At 39.0% G+C, this 24,331-nt stretch overlaps 1 protein-coding gene across 6 annotated transcripts in view; it reads left to right on the top strand.

Annotated features, from left to right (window-relative positions):
- LOC133551266 (seizure protein 6-like) overlaps nucleotides 1-24,045 on the top strand; it is a 282,658-nt gene extending 258,613 nt beyond the window's left edge. The window contains exons 10-18 of one of the 6 annotated variants that reach the window (XM_061897796.1): nucleotides 10,688-10,884; nucleotides 16,190-16,384; nucleotides 17,631-17,825; nucleotides 19,468-19,662; nucleotides 19,817-19,855; nucleotides 19,956-20,064; nucleotides 20,135-20,231; nucleotides 22,390-22,463; nucleotides 23,657-24,045. In XM_061897796.1, the coding sequence (XP_061753780.1) occupies nucleotides 10,688-10,884; nucleotides 16,190-16,384; nucleotides 17,631-17,825; nucleotides 19,468-19,662; nucleotides 19,817-19,855; nucleotides 19,956-20,064; nucleotides 20,135-20,231; nucleotides 22,390-22,416 (1,054 nt within the window). In that variant the 3' untranslated portion in view covers nucleotides 22,417-22,463; nucleotides 23,657-24,045. Of the gene's footprint in view, nucleotides 1-10,687; nucleotides 10,885-16,189; nucleotides 16,385-17,630; nucleotides 17,826-19,467; nucleotides 19,663-19,816; nucleotides 19,856-19,955; nucleotides 20,065-20,134 lie in introns of all 6 variants that reach the window. The other 5 variants (XR_009806459.1, XM_061897797.1, XM_061897799.1 and 2 more) reach the window with 5 other exon arrangements.
- Nucleotides 24,046-24,331: the final 286 nt, after the last annotated feature.

A 24,331-nucleotide genomic window follows, 5' to 3' on the forward strand; every position in this document is an offset into this window, starting at 1 on the left:
TTTCATGAAAATGCATATTTACAAGCCACGTACAATTGACACTATCATTGTTTTTTTTTTTGTTTTTCTTTCTTATACATTTCCATGATCAGAAAGGAGCAGATGGAAGAATAATATTCTTATATTTATCTGCCCCCTTTTTAACACCAATTATTTTTGATGACTTTATAACCGTTCCCTCCACCAACACCCAAACTCCAACATACTTTTGCATTTTCCTTTAAGCACTTTCACAATGACACGTCCAATCTAAATCAAAACTCAGTTTGATATAATTTCAGTTTTCTCTTTTTGTAACTCTTTTTAAAAACAAATATATTCTTACAGCTTTTTAAGTCTTTGTTTAGAGAATTCCATGCTTTCACACCAACAACAGACAAGCACATTTGTTTCAAATTTGTTCGCACTCTTGGATGTTTAAAGTCATACGGCCTTCTGTGGTTTTCATCTTCAGATGTGAACACAAATAACTTTTGTATGTCCTTCGGAAGAACTTTATTTCTCGCTTTGAACATCATTAATAGTGTATTCAATTCTACAATGTCTTTTAGTTTTAGTAATCCTGACCTAATGAAGAGTGGATTTGTGTGGTCTCTATATCCTACTTTAAAAATGATTCGAATTGCTCTTTTCTGTGAAAGAAATAAAGGCATTATGTTGCTATGATATGTATTTCCCCATATTTCTGCACAATAATTGAAATAAGGTAGAATAATTGAGCAATATAACATTCTCATTGTGCTGTATGGAAAACTATATTTAACCTTGTTCAAAATAAATAAACTTTTAGATACCTTATTTTTCACATGCATTATATGAGCTTTCCATGTCAACTTTTCATCTAAGATGACCCCAAGAAATCTGATTTCAGACACCTTCTCAATTTTCACATTGTTTATGGATAAACTAACTTCCATCTTTCTTTTATTACCGAATACCATATACTTAGTCTTTTCCAAATTTAAAGATAATTTATTTATATCAAACCACAATTTTAGTTTAACCATTTCCTCTTTAATATTATTGGCTAAAATGTTCAAGTCATCTCCTGAACAGTATAAATTTGTATCGTCTGCGAATAATACGCACTGTAAAATTTTCGAAACCTCACAAATATCATTTATATATAAAGTAAAAAGTTTGGGTCCTAAAATCGAACCTTGTGGAATTCCACATTCAATATTCATACATTCTGACCTATGATCATCGATCTCAACATATTGCTGTCGTTGATGTAAATAACTGGTTAACCAGTCCAGTGCAACTCCTCTGACTCCATAAGTATATAATTTAGAAATGAGAATTTGATGATCTACAGTGTCAAATGCCTTCTTTAAATCAATGAACACTCCTATTGTGTATTTATTTTGATCAACTGCAGTTGTAATCTCTTCAATAATGTTCATGATGGCCAAGCTCGTAGACCTGTTTGATCGAAATCCATACTGATTTTCATTTAATAATTTATGTTTTTCAATAAAACAGTCTAATTTATTAACAAACAGTTTTTCAAGCACTTTTGAAAATTGGGATAAGAGAGATACTGGTCTATAATTACCAAATGTATGTTTATCTCCGGTTTTAAATATAGGTATAACCTTAGCAGTTTTCATACTGTCTGGGAAAACTCCTACTTTAAAAGAACAATTAATTATATAATGCAATGGTTTAATGATGCAATCAATTGTGTTTTTTATTATACTCATGTCAATGCCCTCATTGTCTATTGAGGTCTTGTTTTTTAGTTTGTAAACCACAGATAATATTTCATTCTCAGTCACTTCACTAAGAAACATTGACTGCATAACCCTATTTTCCCTTTTCCAGACATCCCCTGATTGATCATTAGCTCTAGGTATTTTGTTTGCTAAGCTAGGTCCTACATTTACAAAGAATTGATTCAATTCATTGACAATTTCATCTTTGTTTTCAATTAACATATTATCTTTTTTAAAACATCTAGGTAGTTCTGTTCGCCTTGTCCTATTCCCTATTGCTTTATTTAAAATATTCCATGTAGCCTTTATGTTATTTTTATTTTCATGCAACATTCTTTTGTAATATTCCCTTTTTGCTTGTCTCAATATATTGGTCAACTTGTTTTTGTAGTTTTTATATCGTTTTTCAGCATTCTCTGTTCTTGATTTGATAAACTCCTTATAAAGTCTATTTTTCTTTTTACATGCATTTTTCAAACTGTTTGTCATCCAAGGTGCATTATTTTGCCTTTGTTTAGATCTGCATGGAACCTCAGGACAATGCTTGTTATACAGAGTAATATAATGTTTAAGAAAAGAATCATAGGCAGTATTTATATCGTCTGTGTACACCTCTTTCCACTCTTGTTTTAATAGGTCATCCCTAAAGTTGTTAATATGGTTGACACTTCTTTTCCTCTTAAGTATTTGATAGTATGTTCTTTTAGGGAATTGATAGTCAAATATTGCAAATATAGGCAGATGATCACTTATGTCATTTATCACTAACCCAGTAGTGATGTGAATCCCTAAAACATTTGTAAAGATATTGTCTATTAAGGTTGCACTAGTTGTGGTTATTCTGCTAGGCTTTGTAATTAATGGGTACAGCCCTTTTTCATATAATATCTCTAAAAAATCTGATGTTTGTTTATGTGAATCCTCCTTTAGAAGATCAATATTATAATCTCCACAAATTACAATAGTTTTATTTTTATTTAAACCATTAATCATTTCCTCTAATTTATCCATGAAGGTTTCCACTTTTGATCCTGGTTTTCTATATACACATGCAACAACAATGTTTCTGTTTAGTTGTAATTCTATCTCAACAGCTACACACTCCAGTAAATCATTTATGGCCATTGTCATACATTTAACTGGTCTGCATTTAAGTTCATTATATATATAGAGGGCCACCCCTCCTCCAGTCCTATTGTCTCTGTTAGTGACATACAGATCATAGTCCTTTAATTTCAGATCAACCTCCTTGTCTTTCTTTATCCATGTTTCAGATAAAGCAATGCCTTTAAATCTACCTTTAAGGGACTCTAAAACATCTTTGATTTTAGCAAAGTGTTTTGGTAGACTTCTACAATTAAAATGAATCAAAGAAAATGTATTTTCTATGCTTGCGTCATCAAGTTGTTCCTCAGTATAATACTGGCAAGAATCCTTAACATGCTTAAATAAATGAGTCTCTGGATCCACTTCATTCTGAAAATCAAATGTGCCACGTTCTGTGTAATCAACACTTGATAGGGCTTTAGTCTTGAAAGAAAGAGTCATGAGTTCCTTACAGGAGATCCAATTATCAAGCAAAAAAAGAAAAAAAAGAAAATGAAAAATGCACTCACTATGTTCATTTGTACTGATCCAGGTCTTTCATTGTTCTCATCACAATCACTTTGGCTTATTAGTGGGCATGTTGTGAGTAATCTGCTAAAACTGCGTTTGCAATTAAAAAGCGGTGGAGACCACTTTATTTAAATGTGGATTTTGCGTTTAACATACGGGACATCACCACGGAGACACTCATTTAGTGCACATCCATGCTTGCTATGTTTTCAAACAAGGAGACATGTACCACTATTTGTGGGCATTTTAGAAGCAGTTGTGCTGTGCAGCTACACAGACACCAAGTTTTTTTCTTTATTTTTAACCGCTGAAAATGCATGAAAGGAAGGCTGTACTGCAGTGCTCAAGATGCAAAAAATGCAGACTTCAAGTAGTTTGTATTGTTTTTTTTATCATAAAAACCCATATAGTACATAATTATTCATTTAAGAGAATGTGTATTCAGATCCTCCTTCAAAACCACAATTACAACACCCATTTTCGAATCGTGAAACAAAAACGACATTAAGAACCATAAACCTATCAGTACACTTCCTACTGTTTCTAAAGGTATTCAAAAAAATGTTGCCAAACAGCTGATTGAGCACCTTGATAATAGAAATATGTTATTCAACTTGCAGTTTGGCTTCCGATCCAAACACTCCACCGACACATCTTGATGTTACTTCCTCGAGGTGATCAAATGCAGCCTAGACAGGGGAAGGGACTGTTTTCCTGGATCTATGTAAGGTGTTCTCCACAAACATTATCAGTTGGTTTCAATTTTATCTCACAGATCGCTCCCAGCGTGTAAAAATTACACAACAAAACTACTCCGCTCAGTTCCTGTTACAAAGGGAACCTCAAGGGTCTGCTTTGGGGCCACTGCTCTTCAGCTTTTATATTAATGATGTACCTTACGTCGGCAATGATGTAAAAATCTTAATGTATACTGACAACAATTTTCTTTACTCACGGTTCCGATGCATAACTGGATGCCACCAAACTATCCGTAGCAATGACCAAAGCAACAGAGTGCCTGAACGAGTCCCCTTCAGCTCATCAAAGCTCTACTCCCTCCCACCATCAACTCCAGCCCTAAGTTAAAGGACTTAAAGGACTCTAAGGACATTAACGGACTCCAAGAACATCACAGGACTTCACCAAAGGCCCTCTCCATCCGAGAGGAGGATGTACGCCGGCAGTTCTTGAAGCTGAACACGCGGAAGGCCCACGGGCCTGATGGTGTCTCCACCTCCACCTTGAGACACTGTCCGGATCAACTGGCTCCTGTCTTCACTGACATTTTTAACACCTCTCTGGAGCTATGCCGCGTGCCGTCCTGTTTCAAGACCTCCACCATCGTCCCTGTCCCCAAGAAAGCTCGGATCACAGGACTTAATGACTACAGGCCGGTGGCACTGACGTCTGTGGTCATGAAGTCCTTTGAGCGCTTGGTCCTGCCCCACCTCAAGGACATCACCGCCCCCTTCCTGGACCCACAGTAGTTCGCCTACAGAGCAAACAGGTCTGTGGATGATGCAGTGAACCTGGCCCTCCACTTCATCCTGGAGCATCTGGACTCCCCAGGAACCCACGCCAGGATCCTATTTGTGGACTTCAGCTCTGCCTTCAACACCATCCTCCCTGGACTGCTACGAGATAAGCTCTGCCAGCTCAGCATGCCCGACTCCCTCTGCAGTTGGATCAATGACTTCCTGACGGACAGAAGACAGCACGTGCGGCTGGGGAAGATTGTATCAGACAATCGATCCATGAACACTGGTACTCCTTAGGGCTGTGTACTTTCCCCCTGGCTCTTCTCCCTGTACACAAACAGCTGCACCTCCAGTCACCAGTCGGTAAAGCTGCACAAGTTTACAGGAGAGTGATGTACCGGCTGGCGTCCTGGTGCAGCCTCAACAACCTGGAGCTGAATGCCCAGAAAACTGTGGAGATGATCATGGACTTCAGAATCTGAATCAGAAGAATCAGAATCATTTTTATTTGTCCGTTCGAACATGTAGAAGACACATCAAAACTGAAATTACATTTTCGGCACAGTCCCGCTAAGAGCAGACATACGTTACAGGGGGGAGACAAGACGAGACCGCCGACGGATCAGCCGGTTACAGCGCTCCTTAAAAAGATAAGAAAATGGTGACATTAGGAGAGGGGGGGAGTAAAAAAATATCAGTCCAAGGCTAGACCCTCAGGAGAGGTCTAGCCTGAGTCCAAGGAAAAAAACTCAAATAGCATGGCACACATTAAACATACATATATCACACCAACTTGCAACAGAGGGAGGGGTGGGTTTGCGCAGGCCCGCTGTTCGCTCTATAGCACCGCTCAGCCATCCACAACCCCAGAGGAGATAAGCGGTGGTGAGGCTGTTGATTCAAGGGTAGGGGTCGTGTGTGCGTATATGCCCAATTAACTCGGGAAAGGTGGTGAATGTTTTGTATGGCTGAGGCCGATAATGTTCGGCTACAGATGTTGTTGACAAAAAGGAAGGTCAAAAGCGTCTATCTTGAGGAGTCTTTGGGAGATTTCCTTCAGAACAGCCTGTTCCATGCCAAGGCCATTCAGGGAGTCCAAATCGTAGATAAAAAGTTGTTTTCCTTCGAGAAGACAAAATATTGACTTATCTTCTCTGTTGTCCATGCTGGATCTCTTTCAGTTCCAATTAATTATTCCTTCTCTGCAAACTTTTCCAAGATGAGATCCATTTTGTGATTCAACTCAGAAATCGCACAAGTTTGTGTTTCCACAGCCCGACCCAATCCTTCCATTGCATTGAATAGCCGTTGGGCCCCTTGAGGGGCTTCCATCGTCTTCCGAATTTGTCGATACACCAGAGCAATGCCCAGCCCAAACAGCAAGTGCCCCGTGACCACTGCTCCAAATAGGTAGATGTCTTCGACGTCCTCGATGGAAAGAGCTGAGAGGCACATGATCCTCCATGAGTTCCAGGAGTCCCGCACGTAACCCGCAGCGATGGTTCCATCAGGGCAGCCGGGCTCCCCCGAACCTCTTTTTCTTGTCGAAAAGACTGTGTCAATCGCGTCAAGAGTCCAGCTGATCATATTCATATTGAAATTTGGATTAGAGGACAGCGCAAAGAAAGAGGCTTTTAAAAAGTTCAGACAAGGACAAAGACAAAGAGAGCAAGCAGGGAACGGAGAATGCAACCGCCCTCACCAGAGGCTAGGATGAAGAGAAAATCACAGCGCCACCATCCCCCCTCACCCTAATTGACTCTCCCATCCCCGTCTCCATTGTGCACTCTATCCGTTTCCTGGGCACCACCATCACCAAGGACCTCAAGTGGGAGCTGACCATCAGCTCCCTCATCAAGAAGGCCCAGCGGAGGATGTACTTCCTGCGGCAGCTGAAAAAACTGAAAGTGCAGACTGAGATGCTGGTGCAGTTCTACTCAGCAATCATCGAGTTCATTCTCACCTCCTCCATTACCGTGTGGTTCCCCGGCGCCACAAGCATCGACTGCAGTGCTTCGTACGTGCTGCTGAGAAGGTGATTGGCTGCAAACTCCCACCCCTCCAGGACCTGTTCTCCTCTAGGACCAGGAGGCGTGTGGGTCGGCTCACAGCTGACTCTTCTCACCCGGGACACAAAATATTCTCCCCTGTCCCCTCAGGCAGGAGACTATGGTCCATCCAGACCCACACCTCCCGCCACCTGAACTAGGAATTTTACCTGGCGCAATCGTGCAACATAAAATACACAAAACACAGAATACAATAAGATGAGCTGTAACTGAGCTATCAGATCTTGCTATTGTTCATGTGTCTGATGGCCGAAGGGAAAAAACTGTTCAGGTGGCGGGAGGTGTGGGTCTGGATGGACCATAGTCTCCTGCTTGAGGGGGGAGGGGAGAATATTTTGTGTCCCGGGTGAGAAGAGTCAGCTGTGAGGAAGGTTGACGACCACTTTGCCAACAATAACATACGCCAGGTGTGGCAGGGACTCCAGCTCCTTATCCACTTCAAGTTCAGCACTACAACCACGGCTGAGGGCGACGCTGCGCTAGAAGAGCTGTACAATGTTTTAGCACATTTTGAGTTGGATGGACACCAGCAAGTGGTAGCTCAACCAATACAACTTAATAGCGTCAGCCTCATGGTGCTGAAACAACAGGCGAGATGCACACTAAGGGCAGTAAACACCAGGAATGCCACTAGACCAGTCTTCAAACAGTGTGCAGACCAGTTGGCCAGGGTGTTTACTAGAATTTTCAATAAGTCACTGTACCAGTCCTTTATCCCATCATGCCTGAAGTCCGCCATAATCATCCCGCCGTCCATCAGCAGTCTCAACGACTACAAACCAGTTGCTCTGATACCCATGACCATGAAGTTGAGTTGAGTTGAGTTTGTGTTTATTTCAAACATGCATGCAAATAACATGATACATCACAATTTCCAGTTTGTCTATTCAACATTGATTGATTGATTGATTGAAACTTTTATTAGTAGATTTCACAATTCAGTACATATTCCGTACAATTGACCACTAAATGGTAACACCCGAATAAGTTTTACTACTTGTTTAAGTCGTGGTCGATGTAAATCTATTCAAGGTTTCCTTTACTTAGCAGTTGCTAAAACTTTTATTCACTTCCTGTTCTCAATTATACAAAATATACTCCATAAGTAACAACACTAAAATCGATAAATAATAATTAGTGAAGTAAGTTTTATTTCATATGGTGAGATAAGTAAGATTATCTAGAAAATTAATGGATTGATGAAATTAATTCAGAATGTCTATCTTGGTTCTTCTTCTTCTTAATTTGGAAACATTTCAAGTGATTTGAGAAATTACTTTAACGTCACCTTATTTCCTACCTCCCTCCCACAGTTAACCCACTGCAATTTGCATAGAGAGCTAATAGATCGACAGAGGACACTATCTGCACAGCGCTTCACACCACCATCTACAACCTGGGTGGCTCTTTGTCCACTTTAGATCTGCCTTCAACAGCATAGTCCCTGCAGCATACTAACTGCCAAGCTACTGGAAATCGGGTGCCCAGTCACCACCTTCTGCTGGATCAGAGATTTCCTCTCAGGCCTTGTGCAGAGAGTCAGAGTCGGGCCTCATCTTTACACAGCCCTCAGCCTTAATGACGGCTCTCCACAACGTTGTGCATTGAGTCCTCTGCTTTACACTCTGTACACCCAAGACTGCATCACCTCTCACCCAGACAATGGCATTGTCAAACTTGCAGACGACACTACTTTAGTGGGACTGATCTCTGGAGGCGATCATGTGGGTGGGGGGTTCGGAGACTGTTGAGGTAGTGTGCTGATATGGCGTAGTGGGTAGAACAGCCGTGCCAGAAACCTGAGGGTTGCAGGTTCGCTTCCCACCTATTGACATCCAAATCGCTGCCATTGTGTCCTTGGGCAAGACACTTCACCCTTGCCCCCGGTGCCGTTCACACTGGTGAATGAATGATGAATGAATGATTGGTGGTGGTCGGAGGGGCCGTAGGCGCAGACTGGCAGCCACGCTTCCGTCAGTCTACCCCAGGGCAGCTGTGGCTACAGATGTAGCTTACCACCACCAGGTGTGAATGAATGATGGGTTCCCACTTCTCTGTGAGCGCTTTGAGTATCCAACAATAGAAAAGTGCGATATAAATCTAATCCATTATTATTATTATTATAATAATAACCTGGACCTCAACATCTCTAAGACAAAGAAGGTGATTGTGGACTACAGGAAAAGGAGACTGATGTGCAGCGAATCCACATAAACGGGGAGTGTGGAAATAGGGTGGCAAGCTTTCAGTTCATGGGTGTGCACATGGACGCAGACCTCAAATGGAGCTCCAACACCTCGGCGGTCGTGAAGTGGGCCCAACAGCGGCTCTCCTTCCTGAAGGTCCTCAGGAGGATCAACATGAAGAGGGAGTTGCTGACTGTATTTTACCGCTGCTCCATTGCGAGTGTGCAGACGTATTATATCTCTGTGTGGTTCACCAGCTGCACCGTGGCACACAAAAAGGCACTACCAAGAATCAACACCACCCGAAAAATCATTGGGCACCCTCTCCCCTCCCTACAGGACCTCCAGAGCAGTGGTCCCCAACCTTTTTGTCGCTGCGGACCGGTCAACGCTTGATAATTTGTCCCGCAGCGGTCATGAAAAAGGGAGTTTTTTTGGGTTGGTGTACTTATTGAAAGTATATCTTGTGTTTTTTTATGTTGATTTAATAATAAAAAGTATTTTAAAAATTAATAAAAAATTATTCTGTGGCCCGGTACCAATCGAGCGGCCCGGCAACGGCACGCAGCATTTTTAAAAGACAGTACACATCCAGGACACCAAATGTTTCAGTCGCTACCCTCAGGCAGAAGAGTCAGGGTACTGAAAACAGGAATAAATAAACTGAGGGACAGTTTTTATAACTGGGCCATATTCCTGTTAAATACAAACATGTTACTGTGTAATTGTGCCATTGCATGCACAAGTGCAATCATCAACGTTGTTAATATAACTTATTTTACGTGTGCAATAACATGCTGTAATGTCAAGTTTTTATAATGACTGTATAAGATTCCAGTTTATTTATTTATTTATTTATTTATTTTCTTAAAATTGTTCCTATTATTTACCCGTTCTGCACTGAGGATGGAATCCATGCCTAAAATGTTGTTGAACTATTATACTGTGTATACTTGTGCAAAGACAATAAACAATCTTATCTTATCTGTTTGAATATTTAAGTGATTATTTAGCATACCACTAGATGGAGCCCACATACTTAATGTTGAAACAACATGCTTTTTGACAACGTTTACTCAATGTTTGATTCTGAGGTTGATATGACCATTGCATTTTGGTAATATCCCAAAAACAACACCAATACAACGTTGAAACAACATGCTTTTTGACGACATTTTTTCAATGTCAGGTTGTGACATTGATTTTACAATTCAAATGTGGTAATTTACCAACCAACAAAGTGAATCCAACGTTGGACATCGACGTAGTCTCAATTTACAAATACAACTAATTTGCAACGTTGTTTCAAAGTCAGTTTTAAAGGACATGTATGTAAAATCAACATTGTATCAATGTGTTGTGCCTGCTGGGTATTATTAGCTTTGCGTGTGCTCTCAAGTTTGCATGTTTTTTAATACACACAAACCTTTAGTGTTTACTTAGTTTCGGATCCATCATCCATCCATCTTTTACCGCTTGTCTCTTTTGGAGCCGTGGGGGTTTCGGAGGCTCTTCCAACTGCACTATTGTCATCAAAGTGTCCTTTTAGTGTTTATAAAACGGTGTTGATTTGATCAACTTTGCAGAAAAAATGTGAACAATTTTCCTGTTTTTCACAGACTTAACCTGGGTAAAAATGACCTCCTGACATTCTACGACGGTGATGACCTGTCCGCCAACATTCTTGGTCAATACAGCGGCAAACGCCCTCACTTCAAGCTCTACACGTCCATGGCTGATGTCACTGTTCAGTTTCAGTCAGATCCTGCTACAAACATCTATGGTTACAACAATGGCTTTGTGGTGCACTTTTTTGGTAAGATTTAAGCATTTATCATTTTTTTGTAGCTTTTTCTGTCTGGCTCATCCCAGGTTTGCTGCATTGGATAACAATGACAAACAGGAACACAGTAATTGGGTACACTTAAATATCACCTGCTTTTTGTGACGCTTTGTGTTCTTTGCCATGTTCAATGCTGCAAGGAGGCAAATGTTGCTTGCTTGGTTCCTCCAGGCATTCATCGCCAGGCTCTGTTTACATTTGCTGTCCAAAGCGCCGTTGTTTAGCACACACGGAAAATATTGCATTTATATTCCCTGCTGTTACAAGAATTCGTTTCATCCTTAAAGAGCCCCTCATCTCTCCTTTAACAAGGACTGATTATACAGGGGAATATAAAGAGCTTTGCTAACTCTGTTTACCATCTCTGGAACTAGCAATGAAAGAGCTTGTGAAATGCTTGAAATGCTAAAAAAAAAGGAACGCCAAAGTATGATATTATTTTTAGCTAGAAACATGAAGGTGATCCCGGAAGGCCCAAAATAACCCTTCTCATCGTGTCGTTTATGTCTCATAAAGACTAACCAAGCAGCTGTCAATGTCAGATTCGCCATCTTACATTCATTGCACAGTGTGATTGATTGAAGCAAAAATGTACCGCTGTCATGAAAAGGGAGAGCATGTTGGAGCATCGTGGATGGGCTCAAGAAGGTCTCCCCCCTTCCCTTGTCTTATTTACACTGACAGATATAGATCAGATCAAAAATGGCAGGTCCTCCTTTGAGAACCCCATTTGGGTTGTGTTTTCCCTGGCCTAGTTTGTGTCTTGACCTCGTTCATTGTATCTGGCATTTTCTGTTTGATATAAATAAACTAAATCGACAAACTAGACCCACATTCCACATCTCTTATTTTAGGATGAATAAGCTAACTCTATGTTCTTTAATACTGACTTTGTGGGATTGCTGGTATATGACCAACAATACCCAACAGCTCACAATGTTTTAAAGTTAAATTTAATGTACCAATGATTGTCACACACATACTAGATGTGGCGAAATTATTCTCTGCATTTGACCCATCACCCTTGATCACCCTCTGGGAGGTGAGGGGAGCAGGGGGCAGCAGCGGTGCCGCGCTCAGGAATCATTCATGGTGATTTAACCCCCAATTCCAACCCTTAATGCTGAGTGCGATAGCGCCCCCGTTTATGACTACAGCCTTCCCTCTTTTTCGAGACTAATTGGTTCCAGACATGATCGTGCCAAATGAATTTCCACAAAGTGGGATTATTATTAAAATAATAGATATTTTCATACAAAGTATGTTCAGAACAGAACCAGATACCCTCACCCAGTTTTCTAACCTCCGTATTAAAATAGTATGGTCAGTTATGTCAAAGGCAGCGCTCAGTTTTAGTAGAACCAAGACTCAGACTTTTCCTGCATCTGTGTTAAGGCGGATACAATTTATCACCTTGATCAGATCGTTTTCAGTGCTGTGGTGGGGCTTAATGACTGATTGGAAAATATCAAACACATTGTTGAACAGAAGCAAGTCACTTGGCTCTTGGTCTCCCATTTTTCTAGGACTTTGCCCAAAAATGGCAAGTTTAATATGGGCCAATAGTTCTTCAGTACTGTGGCTTCAAGACTACTCTTCTTTTAGGAGGGGCTTAATGACAGCAGTTTTTAAGGCCTTTGGAAATGTTCCAGTCTGAAGTGAAATGTTAACTATACGAGTGAATTTTGGTAACAAACTGCTCAGCAAAGATTTTAGAAATGTAATGTGTAACACTGACAAAACAGTTGATTACCTATTTTATTTATTTTATTTGTATTTAGCCTTTATTTACCCAGGTTAAATCCCATTGAGATCAAATATCTCTTTTCCAGGGGAGACCAGGCCAAAAGGGCAGTAGCAAGGTTACAATAAAAACAGTAAACAACACATAAAACATCACATTTACAACATTAAAACTTGCTCACGTAACACATGTGCATACAGACAATGTAGACTGCAATCCTTTCACAGAAGCTTTAAACTCATTTAATGTAACAAGGGTTACATTATTCCAAGCCTTCTGGACGACAAATTGCAGAACATTCATTGAAAGAAGACTGTGACTTCCTTGTTTCTTTGTTAAAAGACAAGACAGATAAGATGGAGTGATACCCAGAATGGTTTTGTAGATGAAAACATACCAATGATTGAAGCGTCGAGCACATAAAGACGTCCAGTTAACCATTGAGTATAACACACAATGGTGAGTAAGGGGAGCGCACTACCACTGTTTAGTCAGTGACGGGAGTGAAATGTGCCACCTCCAGTTAACAAACTGGCTGCAGAGTAGCAATTCGTTTTCCAGGAATTACTGCATTTTTAATTCTTTGAACTTTATCATGAAAGAATATTGCAAACTTATTGCACTTTGATGTGGAAATGAGTTCTACTGGAAGTGAAATTGGAGGGTTTGTTAATCTGTGTACGACTGCGGACAGGACACAAGAATTATTATTACAGTTTGTGATGATTTCAGAACTATGTTTTCCCTTGTTCTACGCAAAGTCTGGTTGAACACATTTAGATTTTCTTTGTAAATCTCATAATGAGCTTGGAGCTTTGATTTGCGCCATTTCTGTTCGGCTCTGTGGTACTCCCTTTTCTGTGCCCAGACCGAGTCTTCATTTCTCGATGGCGCCTTTTGCCTACTTTTAACCCTTCTAACCTTGTCAGAAGCAATGGTGTCCAAAACATTTACAAAACTTGATGTATATGAGTTCAACAGGTCATCAACATTAGCATACAGGGTGGTTTCAAACCAAATCATTTCCATAAACTGTGCATTTTGCTATCATTTATAAGTCTTCCCCAAACAACTGCAAACCCAATTGCTTGTTTGGGTCCAATAGAGAAGCAGAAGAAAACACAATAATTATCTGATAAAGCTGCATCGATAACATTTACGTTTTAAATAGCAAGACCCTTAGTAATGATCCAATCAAGAGTGTGTCCTCTGTTGAGGCTGGGCTCATTTACATTCTGAGTTAGGCCAAAAATTTCAAGGACAGCACTGAGTTCTTAAGCATGCCTGTCATTGGCTACATCGACATGCACATTTAAATCCCTTGTGATAATCGAACAATCAAAGTCAGTGCAGAGAACTGAAAGTAATTTCATAAAATCATCAACAAATTAATATGAATTATTTGATGGATTGTAGACAGTGCTATAAATTATGGATGATTGTTTTTATCTCCATTTTGAATGGAATATACGCAAATGGTAGAAAAACCCCAAATGCCAATGTGCGGGATATTTTCCCTGAATATGTCACAAACACCCACAACCGTTCTGGTTTTGTTGTGTTTATGTGGAGCAATGAATCAAGATTGTAAGAGGATATAAAATCATTGATTAAAAATTATTTGTTACTGACATTAGGCCCTTTTCCACCCAAAGTTATTTTGGTTCCTGGAAGTATAGGTTCTTGCAAAAGTGTGTGGTTTGTGTTTTTTTGTGTTTTTCACAGTCCAGGGTAATTTATACAAATCAGGCTGATGGATTAGTACATTTCTACACTGATACCATGTAAATAAACCATACTTGCAAACCCTCCTGGATTTTCCGGGAGACTCCCGAAATTCAGCGCCTCTCCCGAAAACCTCCCGGGACATATCTTCTCCCGAAAATCTCCTGTAATTCAGGCGTCCGCTTTCCCACAATATAAACTGCGTGCTTGCCCAATGACGTTATAACTGTAGAATGATCGAGGGCGAATTCTTGGTTTCTTATGTGGGTTTATTGTTAGGCAGTTTCATTAACGTCCTCCCAGCGCGGTAACAGCACACAACAACAACAGTCACGTTTTCGTCTACCGTGAAGCAGTTCGTCTGCCGTAAACAGCAATGTGGTGACACTCTTAAACAGGACAATACTGCCATCTACTGTACGTTCTGGGCCATGCTAGGGAGAGATGGAAGATTCCATACTCTAGTGCATTTCACAGAAAACACTTTTGCAAAATAATTCAGCAATGCATCATCAGAGACCCAGCATGGTTAGAAAAATAGTGACAAGAGAATAATACAAGGATGGACAATTCAACCCTCAACTCAACAATGAGTAGATGAGTGTGATGTGTGTGTATATGTGTAAATAAAGTAACACTGAAATTCAAGTATTTCTCTTATTTATATATATATATATATATATATATATATATATATATATATATATAGTATATATATACAGTATATATATATATATATATATATATATATATATATATAATAAAATAAATATACACATATATATAGCTAGAATTCACTGAAAGTCAAGTATTTCTTTCATATATATATATATATATACATATATATATGAGATACTTGACTTGGTAAATTGGTAAATTCTAGCTGTAAATATACTCCTCCCCTCTTAACCACGCCCCTACCCCAACCCGACCACATCAATGACTACGTTTACTGCATGTAATAAAGTAAATAGTTATCCAGCAAAGTCACAGTAGTAAGCAAATGAGGACAATGCTTTATGTCCGGCTTCATCGTCCTCGGAGTTTGTCCACTTTTCGTAGCTTTACATATCGAAAATAAGTTTATAAAAATAACACACAACAATGAACTGCATAGAGTTTAAAGGCTTCGACTGATTAATAACACTGCAAGATGGTTCCACTGATCAGTGTTCTTAACGCAAAAATGCCCCACAGAAGTTGCTGCAGGTCGAAAGTTCCTTTTGTTTTTTCTCCTCGTTTTCAAGTTTGTTGTAATAGAAATACACAAGTCGTCCTCGCATTCTGTCAATGACAATCGTGTGATGGAAAAATACTTTTGAGGAACGCCCCAGAAGTGTTCAGCCAATCAGCGTTTGACAATACAGTCAGCCCCCGAAAAGGTTCCACGTAGCTTTGAAAAGCCCCACCGAGCCAAAAGGAACTCTGAAAGGTTCCCGAAGACCCAAACCTACCCGGGTAGTTTTTGGTGGAAACACAGGGAGAACTTTATTCAACCGGTTAAGTGGGAAAGTTCCTATAAAAATTAATGCGATGGAAAAGGGCCTCTTGAGTACTGCGTGTTTGAGATTAGGCAGTGTTGTCTGAGACATTGTGTTCTTCAGAGGCATGTGAATTACATTTCTCCAATCAGATAATTTAACTGTCTGTTTCTTAACCAATCAATGTGTGTGTGTGTGTATTTATGTATATGAATATTATATACAACAAAATATATTATAATATTACATAGTCCATTACATCATATAATGTGAAAGTTGGATATTTCTCTACATCAAATGACACATTTGTCATTATTTTTGTCAACAGAGGTCCCAAGGAACGACACTTGCTCCGAGTTGCCAGAGATCACCAATGGCTGGAAGAGCACGTCCCATCCTGACCTCATCCATGGCACCGTTGTCACTTACCAGTGCTATCCTGGATATGAATTGGTGGGCTCTGAGATCCTCATGTGCCAATGGGATCTCAGTTGGAGCGGGGACGTGCCGAAATGTCAGCAAGGTGAGAAACAGGTTTAGTATTCAATTTTCAAATGTATACATCTGAATAAACCGCAAGACAATAAGCAATTAGTAGTGTATTGGTTCACATAACAGAGGTAAGATAATATTTACATGGGTTACTTTTGAAAATCTGCCTTCATTTTGACCCAGATTTTTCACACTATACTTGCAAAAGAAGACCCTTTCTTAGTCCTGAATAAACATAAAAAAATGTTTTTGCAAAGTACAAAAAAAAAAGGCTGAAAAATTAGGAGAATACTTTTTGGTTTGTAGAATAGCAGCACATCTTTGCAAAGAAAAAATATGCATATGTAAAGTGATAGTTCAGGGGTGTCAAACTAATTTTCTATGAGGGCCACATCGCAGTTATGGCTACCTTCAGTGGGCCACTAGTAACAGTAAATAATTTCTTAATATAAATGTATAAGGATTGGCCTCATGATGTTGTTACATAATTGTCGAGAGTATGCATTACACTTTTATTTTGCATACACTGTATACAAAAATGTGTAGATTTTCTTTGAAAAAACACGGGCAGCTAAGTTGCGGTTACAGTGTAATTGTGGTGATTGATCTGCCATTTTTTTACCATAAAATCCAGTGTCACTTTTACAGTGTACAATTTGATGGATAACTTTCTTTGAAATCATAAGTCAAGCAGAAATGTATGTATATATATTTTTTTTTTCACAAAAAAGGTAGAGATAAATGATAGTACATTATTTTATTACATTATTAGATATTATAAAACTTTAAAGATGTGCTATTGCATGCAGTGCATGTAATCAAAATGGAAAGAACAAATACATTTAGTAAAAGAGATAAAGTACCCTGTTGACACATATTTCTAGGCTTTCGCGGGTCTCAAAATAAAATGATTTGGCCTCTGGGCCTTGATTTTATTGACACCTGTGTGATAGATAAAGATACAAAAAATTGTCCTGGAGGTGTAATTTGTCAATATGGATATGGCACACAGTGATTGGACAGACTACAATATCGGAGAACTGCACCAGACAACATCAAGAGCTCACGATCAGACTATCACGCAGGCAGCAAGAAGTGACAAAGGTTTTAGTTCACAGCCCACAACTTACAGACACAGGAATCAGGCGTACAGGCGACTGACAGGGTTGACTTATGGCTAGGTCTGTGGTGAGGTCAAACTTAAACGTGTAATCCATATGTAGAAACTGCAAAAAAATGATGATATTGCCGTCTTTTTTTTAATCATTCTGCAACAGTGACCACATGTCAGGACCCTGGAAATGTGGAGCACAGTCGTCGGGTGATCACGGGCACCCGCTTTGCCGTTGGATCATCTGTGCAGTTTGAGTGTAACAAAGGCTACACATTGTCAGGCAGCAACAATGTCCTTACTTGCTACAACAGAGATTCAGCCAAACCCAAGTGGAGTGATCGTCTGCCCAAGTGTGTTCGTAAGTCAGACACTGAATATTGATAGTTTTTGTTTCTATTCATTAAATTAAATGATTTTTCCTGATCTGAAGACAAGACTTGATGTGCATCTGAGCTAAATCTTTGTCTAAAGCCATGATAAACACAATTTTTTCAATGATCTTCAACCTCTAAACTTATTTTAGAAAGTGTACTCCAAAACTTCACAAGTACCATAAGTTAATGTCAACCTGCCGTCAAACATGTAAGAAAACAATGGTATGATTTTAATTGGCCCCCAAAGGTGCCAACCCAATGTTAACTGACCCCTCACCCCAACTTTTGTTAATATAATAATAATAATAATAATAATGGATTAGACTTATATCACCCTTTTCTAGTCAATCAAATCGCTTCACAGATAACTGAAAACCCATTATTAATTCACTCGACTTTGATGGTGGTAAACTACATTCAACTAATATTGACTCTGATATTGATTACCACCGTGTTTTGTGACCTGAAATAAGATTTTGTTTGTGACTCCATTTTGGTACTTACTATAACTCGTGTAACACACCAGGGGCTTGAGGGCTGACTGCGGTCTTCTGAGTATTGAAATAGAGTCGTCTCTCGCCACATCGAGCTTTAAAGTTTAGGGGTTGTAAAAGTGACTGTCGGTGTTATTTCATGTCTAGAGGACTTTCTTAATTAGAAAAAAAAAAGGTTTTAAAGAGTCGTAAACATTTTTTCTTTTATGCTCTACATATGAAAATATTAAATGTATAATTATTCATGTCTACTTTACAGAAATAAGGCCTTGAATCAATCAAACAGCGATAAACAAGGGTTTACCATTTTGGTAGATTCGGGTATAGAAGCTTGACTGTGTGCATAAAAGACAGTATCCATCCATCCCTTTTCTACCGTATATTAATTTCAACAAACAAAAATGTAGTTCAAGTACGTTAATAATGACATGAATTATTATTATTTTTCAAGTTATGAAGAGATTGGCTTTTACTATATATAGTCAGGTATAAACGTTAAACAAAAAAAATACATTGAAAACTACAATTCATTTCAATCCAATATGTGCAATAATTTGTTTTTATTCAAGATCATGTCCAAAGCTCAAATGATAAGCTAAATAAAATACCACAAGGTTTATAGGTCCAAGGAGGGAAAAAACGTGTTCAATATGTCCTAATGCTGCTTCGACATTAATCGAAAAAGTAAACAAAACAGAATAAATAGGCAAACTATGAAAAAACTGATGTTTTTTTTAGACATTATATTTTTGGGGAAAGATTTGGCTACACTCTAAACTAAAATAATATGGTCGTTTTAAAAATACGGCCATGAATCTGCCTTGATGACGGCGTTTGAAGCGATGCTAAATTTGCTATTATCTGTCGCATTGCATCTAAACCAAGCCAAAAATATTCCAAAGGACATGTTGACTCAGCACTGAATAAAACATGAGCAGAGACAAGGTATGATTGTTTCCATGAGGCAATTCAGTCCATTAAAGTAGAACAACAACGGTAATGATCAGCTACTGAAGTGATAATTATGTAGCCCTAAAACAACTGCAGAGAATGTTTACTACTTGCTGACATTTCCTGGCCTCCAGTTCAACCCAGGATCTTCATGCTACAACTATGTTGCTGTCCTTTTCAGCTGAAAAGTACGAGCCATGCAGGAATCCCGGTGCTCCGTCCACTAGTGCACAAAGTTCCGATAAGGCTTTCTACCAAGCAGGCGAGACCCTGACCTTCGCCTGCCACCCGGGCTACGATCTTCAGGGCGGTGCCACCATCTACTGCATCCCTGGACATCCGTCACAATGGAACAGCACACCACCTGCTTGTCGAGGTAAAACACCTGGGTTGTAGACGCTTTAAAGAATACAATTTCATGAGTCATTGATTTTCTTGCTGCAAATACAAGCTTTGGTTAGCGCTCAGGTGTGACGTGTGCTTTGTGCAACACAACAATGGGCAAAAACTGACTAATTGTCTCTTTGTAGCCTCCTCCAGTCAATATGTGAACGAACGCAGGTTAGACGGTGAGTTATGGTTTGATATGTTGCGGCAACAAAACACTGCTATCATTATTATTTTTCAGAATATTTTGTAGAAATAATTGTTGTTGTTCTGACCCCGCAGTTGTCAATACAGATTATGGTATTGAGGGAACCAATATCGCCCTCGCCGTCTTCATTCCAACTGCAATCATTTTGGTGGTTGTCCTTGGGATTTATGTCTGTGCTGCGAAGTAAGTAGTCGCACTGCAAACTTTTGCAAAAAACTATACATGACTCATGTTCCCTGTGCTCCTCACTTAGATATCAAGGGAAGTCTATCAGCATGCCGACAGCCTCGCCACCGTATGACAACATGGCGGAGGAGTCGGCCTTCGATAACCCAGTTTATGACAGAGGAGTAAGTACTGATGTGATGAGCATGCAAGATGTGGACTCACAAAACACCAGTGTACTGTCCTGATCCTGTCTGAGGGGGCCATCTTGTCTCCATCTCATGATTCACCAGAAGAGGGCACTCACAACTAATCTTCCCATCACCCAAAGCAATGCAAGTGATACTTGCATTACTACTTCACTGCTGCAAGATATAAGTGAGGACACCATTGCAGGGTCAAAAAGGGGAACTTCCCTTTTTGGGTATTTTCACCCTTCATTCACAATCCTTATGTAAAACAAGAACACATATGTTTTTTCTCTTTTTATGCATTCTAAATATTAAATGAACGCGATCAAAAGTGCTTACAATATGGGAGTCGATCTATTCTGCCCTTAAAAAACATCCAAACACCTACAATAAGGGTTTGTATACACGATGTAAGTATATATGTCATGTACTAATAACATGTTATATTCACGTATGTTGCTCATTTTAAGCATATATATAATTTAAAAAACGCACGTTCGCTTTTTTTCCAACAACTACCCAGTGCAGACAGAGAGGATGGGAGCACAGTACACCAGTTTTAAAGTTGCTCCCTTTCCACGTCATGGTATATTTTAAAGTTATATTATTAGTTTTCAAATGTTTTAATGGACTTGCGCCTTCTCATCTATCTGACCTACTTATATTGTATCAACTCTCGCGGATCCTGAGATCCTGTGGCACCGGCCTTTTAGCTGTACCAAATACCAGAACCGAGACCCACGGTGGGGCGGCATTTAGACAATATGGCCCCCACCCGTGAAATCAGCCTACCAGAGAGCCTCAGGACTGCAGAGACCGTTGAAATAATTAAAAAAAAAGACTAAAAACAAACCTTTTAATCAAGCTTCTTACTGATCATGTTAAACTCTTATTTTTTTATTGTGTTGTTTTCTATTTTAATTAATTACATTTGTGAAGACTGTGTGGCATAACGACGCTGGATTTGTTCCTCCGTGGATGTGTCAGCAAGAACACAGCAAAAGGTAAGAAATAACGATTTATTAAACTCAAAACAGGCTAGAACAAAAACACTGGTGCTAATAGAAAAAGGCAAACAAATGGTGCTAGCATGGAGGCTAGGAATAACAAACGGAACACAAACACTTGGCACGAAGGCACAAAGAGAGAAAACAAAACGACTTGCATGAAAGCTAGGAATAAAATAGAGCTTAGCGTGAGAGCTAGGGAGTAATAGAATCAATAGCAGTCGTCGCTAGTTGCGTATAAGCAATTTAGGATCCCAGGCAGAACAATGAAAAGGGGCGAGCTTAAATAAGGCAGTAATCAAAATAGAAACAGGTGTGCGTCGAAAGCAAGGGGCAGGTGAACTAATAAGTTACCATGGTGACAAAGCAAACAGGAAATAAGGAGTCAGATGGAGAGTGATACAAAAATGGAAACAAAACAACAATCTGTGAAGATCCGAGCAGCAGATCGCAACAATATTATCACTATTATTCTCTCAATACTATTCTCTCAAGGTCTCTCAAACTAATAAATTTAATATTTATATCAAATTTATAGCAAATTCAACTTCACGGCAAAAGCAACTTCCTAGCTGAGCAACAGACCATAGCCTATAAATTACTGCTATCTAATGCTTGTAATTGCAACTGCAAAGTATATAATATAAGACTTGCTAATGAGACTCAGAAATGTAATAAGGAAACAAGATACAACAACTAGACAGCAGAGTTATCATCATCAGCTCATTTTTAAATGTTACATTAAGATATCGATTCCCGGGTATTCATCCCATCCCTCGTCTCGAATGTATAATTGTAAAGTAATACATTTTAATATAATATTTGTTGAATTAAGACTAAATGGTCCAGTCATCCCCATGATTTATTTAATTAGGAGAGGTTTTTCACACCGATTTATTGCCATTTAGTGAAAGTTAAACATTTTTATTACACTTTTCATTTTTAACATCACTCATTTGGAATGTTTCACTTACATTTGTCTGTTTTGTGCCATCGCAACAGATTGTATTTTGTGTGCAAGTGTGGATACATACTGATCACATTCATATTACAGCCAACAGAGTGTAGAAAAAATATTTGTTCTGGTTGTGTGATTTGGTTTTAACGTCAAATGTCCTCTACTATCCTCCCTCCTTGTCCTTCAGCACTGGCAGACACATTCTAGATACTAAACCCTGTCAGTATGTTCATTTTGGCGCCGCTTCATAACAACTAGGAGGTGAGCCTGTTGCTGAGAGCGCGTCTCACACACTTTCACCTGAGCTTCCAGACTAATCCTTTTGATTACTTGGTCACACCCATTTATGCTCTGTGGTGGTGAATAATGTACTTCTGTATGCAAAGGTTAATCGTATTGGTGACATCATGTCTCCCTTAAGCGAAACACATCATCCTGAATCGTGCACATAACATTATCGGAAATTAGCACGTGCTTAACATAAAGAATGTCTTTTTACAAACTACTACTTAGAAAATACATGCAACATTATATGGTATCAGAAAAAAGCAGCCAGAACAATATCATTTTGAAGTCAACTGCCAATACACTAACGGAATTGCAGCACGGTGTTATGTAATACTGGCACTTCATTAGTATGTAATAAAAGCAATGTTTTACACACATAAGGCCTGATCTAGAAAAACTGTTGTAATGGATCTAGGGAATCTATTGAGATAATTGATCACCTATATAAGAAAATGAAAATCATAAAAAACGACATTTGACACAAAAAAAAAAGTCTATTGAATCTGTTTTAAGCCAGCCTGTTAAATCTTCCACCAAATATAAAATTTAAAAATGTAATCGCTGAATAGAATATATTGTCAAATATATTAACATGCACACTGATGGAACACTCTCTGTTCATTGTCTGTATTTTGTATGCACTTATTTTTTCTGTATCTATCTGACATGTGAAAGGGTGGTCCGTGAAAATAATGTCTCAATTAAACCAGTAGCTAGTGCAAAAAAGTTTGGGGACTTGTGGTCTGTATCATATGTATTGGCTATGCTTTGAGGTAAATGTTTTGTAAACGTTGCTCTACGGTCACTTTTATAACCCACTTTCTAGGTTCGTGTGTCAAGGCATTCTTTTCAGATTGCAAATGAAACCACACCTAACCCGCTCCAAAAGCATCCAAATTTATCTTTTGAAAATGTACACTGTGTCACTGATTTTTTTTTGCCAAATATGGTCGAAATATTTTTTGGGTCATAAACATTATTATAGATTCACCCGGTCACAACATTAGATACACCTGCCTATATTTGGATGGCAAAAAAAAGCATAAATGCATCAAAAAAGCTGAATGTATGTATTTGGAGGCTGCACATATACGTATATACAGTGTTTATGTTTTAAAAATGTCATCAGCTTCCCTTTGATTGACTTGTGTGTCTGATCTTTACAGGAATAATGAAAAAAAGATTAAGGTGTCAATTTAGAGACCTTGAATTGCTCAAGCTTTGCCTCGGGATCTTCCTCTGCACTGCTCATCTTTTCCTTTCAAGTATTCTGCATATATGTCTTTCCGAGGTCAACTCTATGAATTTGTGGATCACCATGGTGATATTTTTATAAACTAAATTGCTGATGACCGAAGGTGATTACATAAATTCTCTGTATTTTTGATGCCCTATCTTAGTCTCTGTTAGACCTTGATGGGGAAGGGGCTTTGTTTAGACCCATTCCTACTCCCGGTCACATCGTTCCACTTTAATCATTAATTTGCCACCTACTGTATTTTGTTTGTGTATGTATGAATCTGCTTTTTGTAAATAAACTGCCTGTCTAATACAAGTGTCTCCTCACTGGTACCAACCTGAGAAGTCAGCCTTGGATACAAAAGTATTGAACCATTATTATCTGGTGTACTGCCAATGTAACCACTCTTTACTTACATATTTAATCATGCAAGAAGAATCAATGATACATCCCATAATCAATATGTTCTCAGCTAAGGAGGTTCTGCTTAAAATGTGTTAGTGTTTGTCATTGCTACAAAAGTGTATTTACATATCTACAACAATATTAGAGAAATGTTTTACCATTTCAATTAACAAATGTAGTGCCATTAAAGTCGATC

The sequence above is a fragment of the Nerophis ophidion genome, linkage group LG04 (genome assembly GCF_033978795.1).
Source record: "Nerophis ophidion isolate RoL-2023_Sa linkage group LG04, RoL_Noph_v1.0, whole genome shotgun sequence".
Classification (NCBI taxonomy): Eukaryota; Metazoa; Chordata; class Actinopteri; order Syngnathiformes; family Syngnathidae; genus Nerophis; species Nerophis ophidion.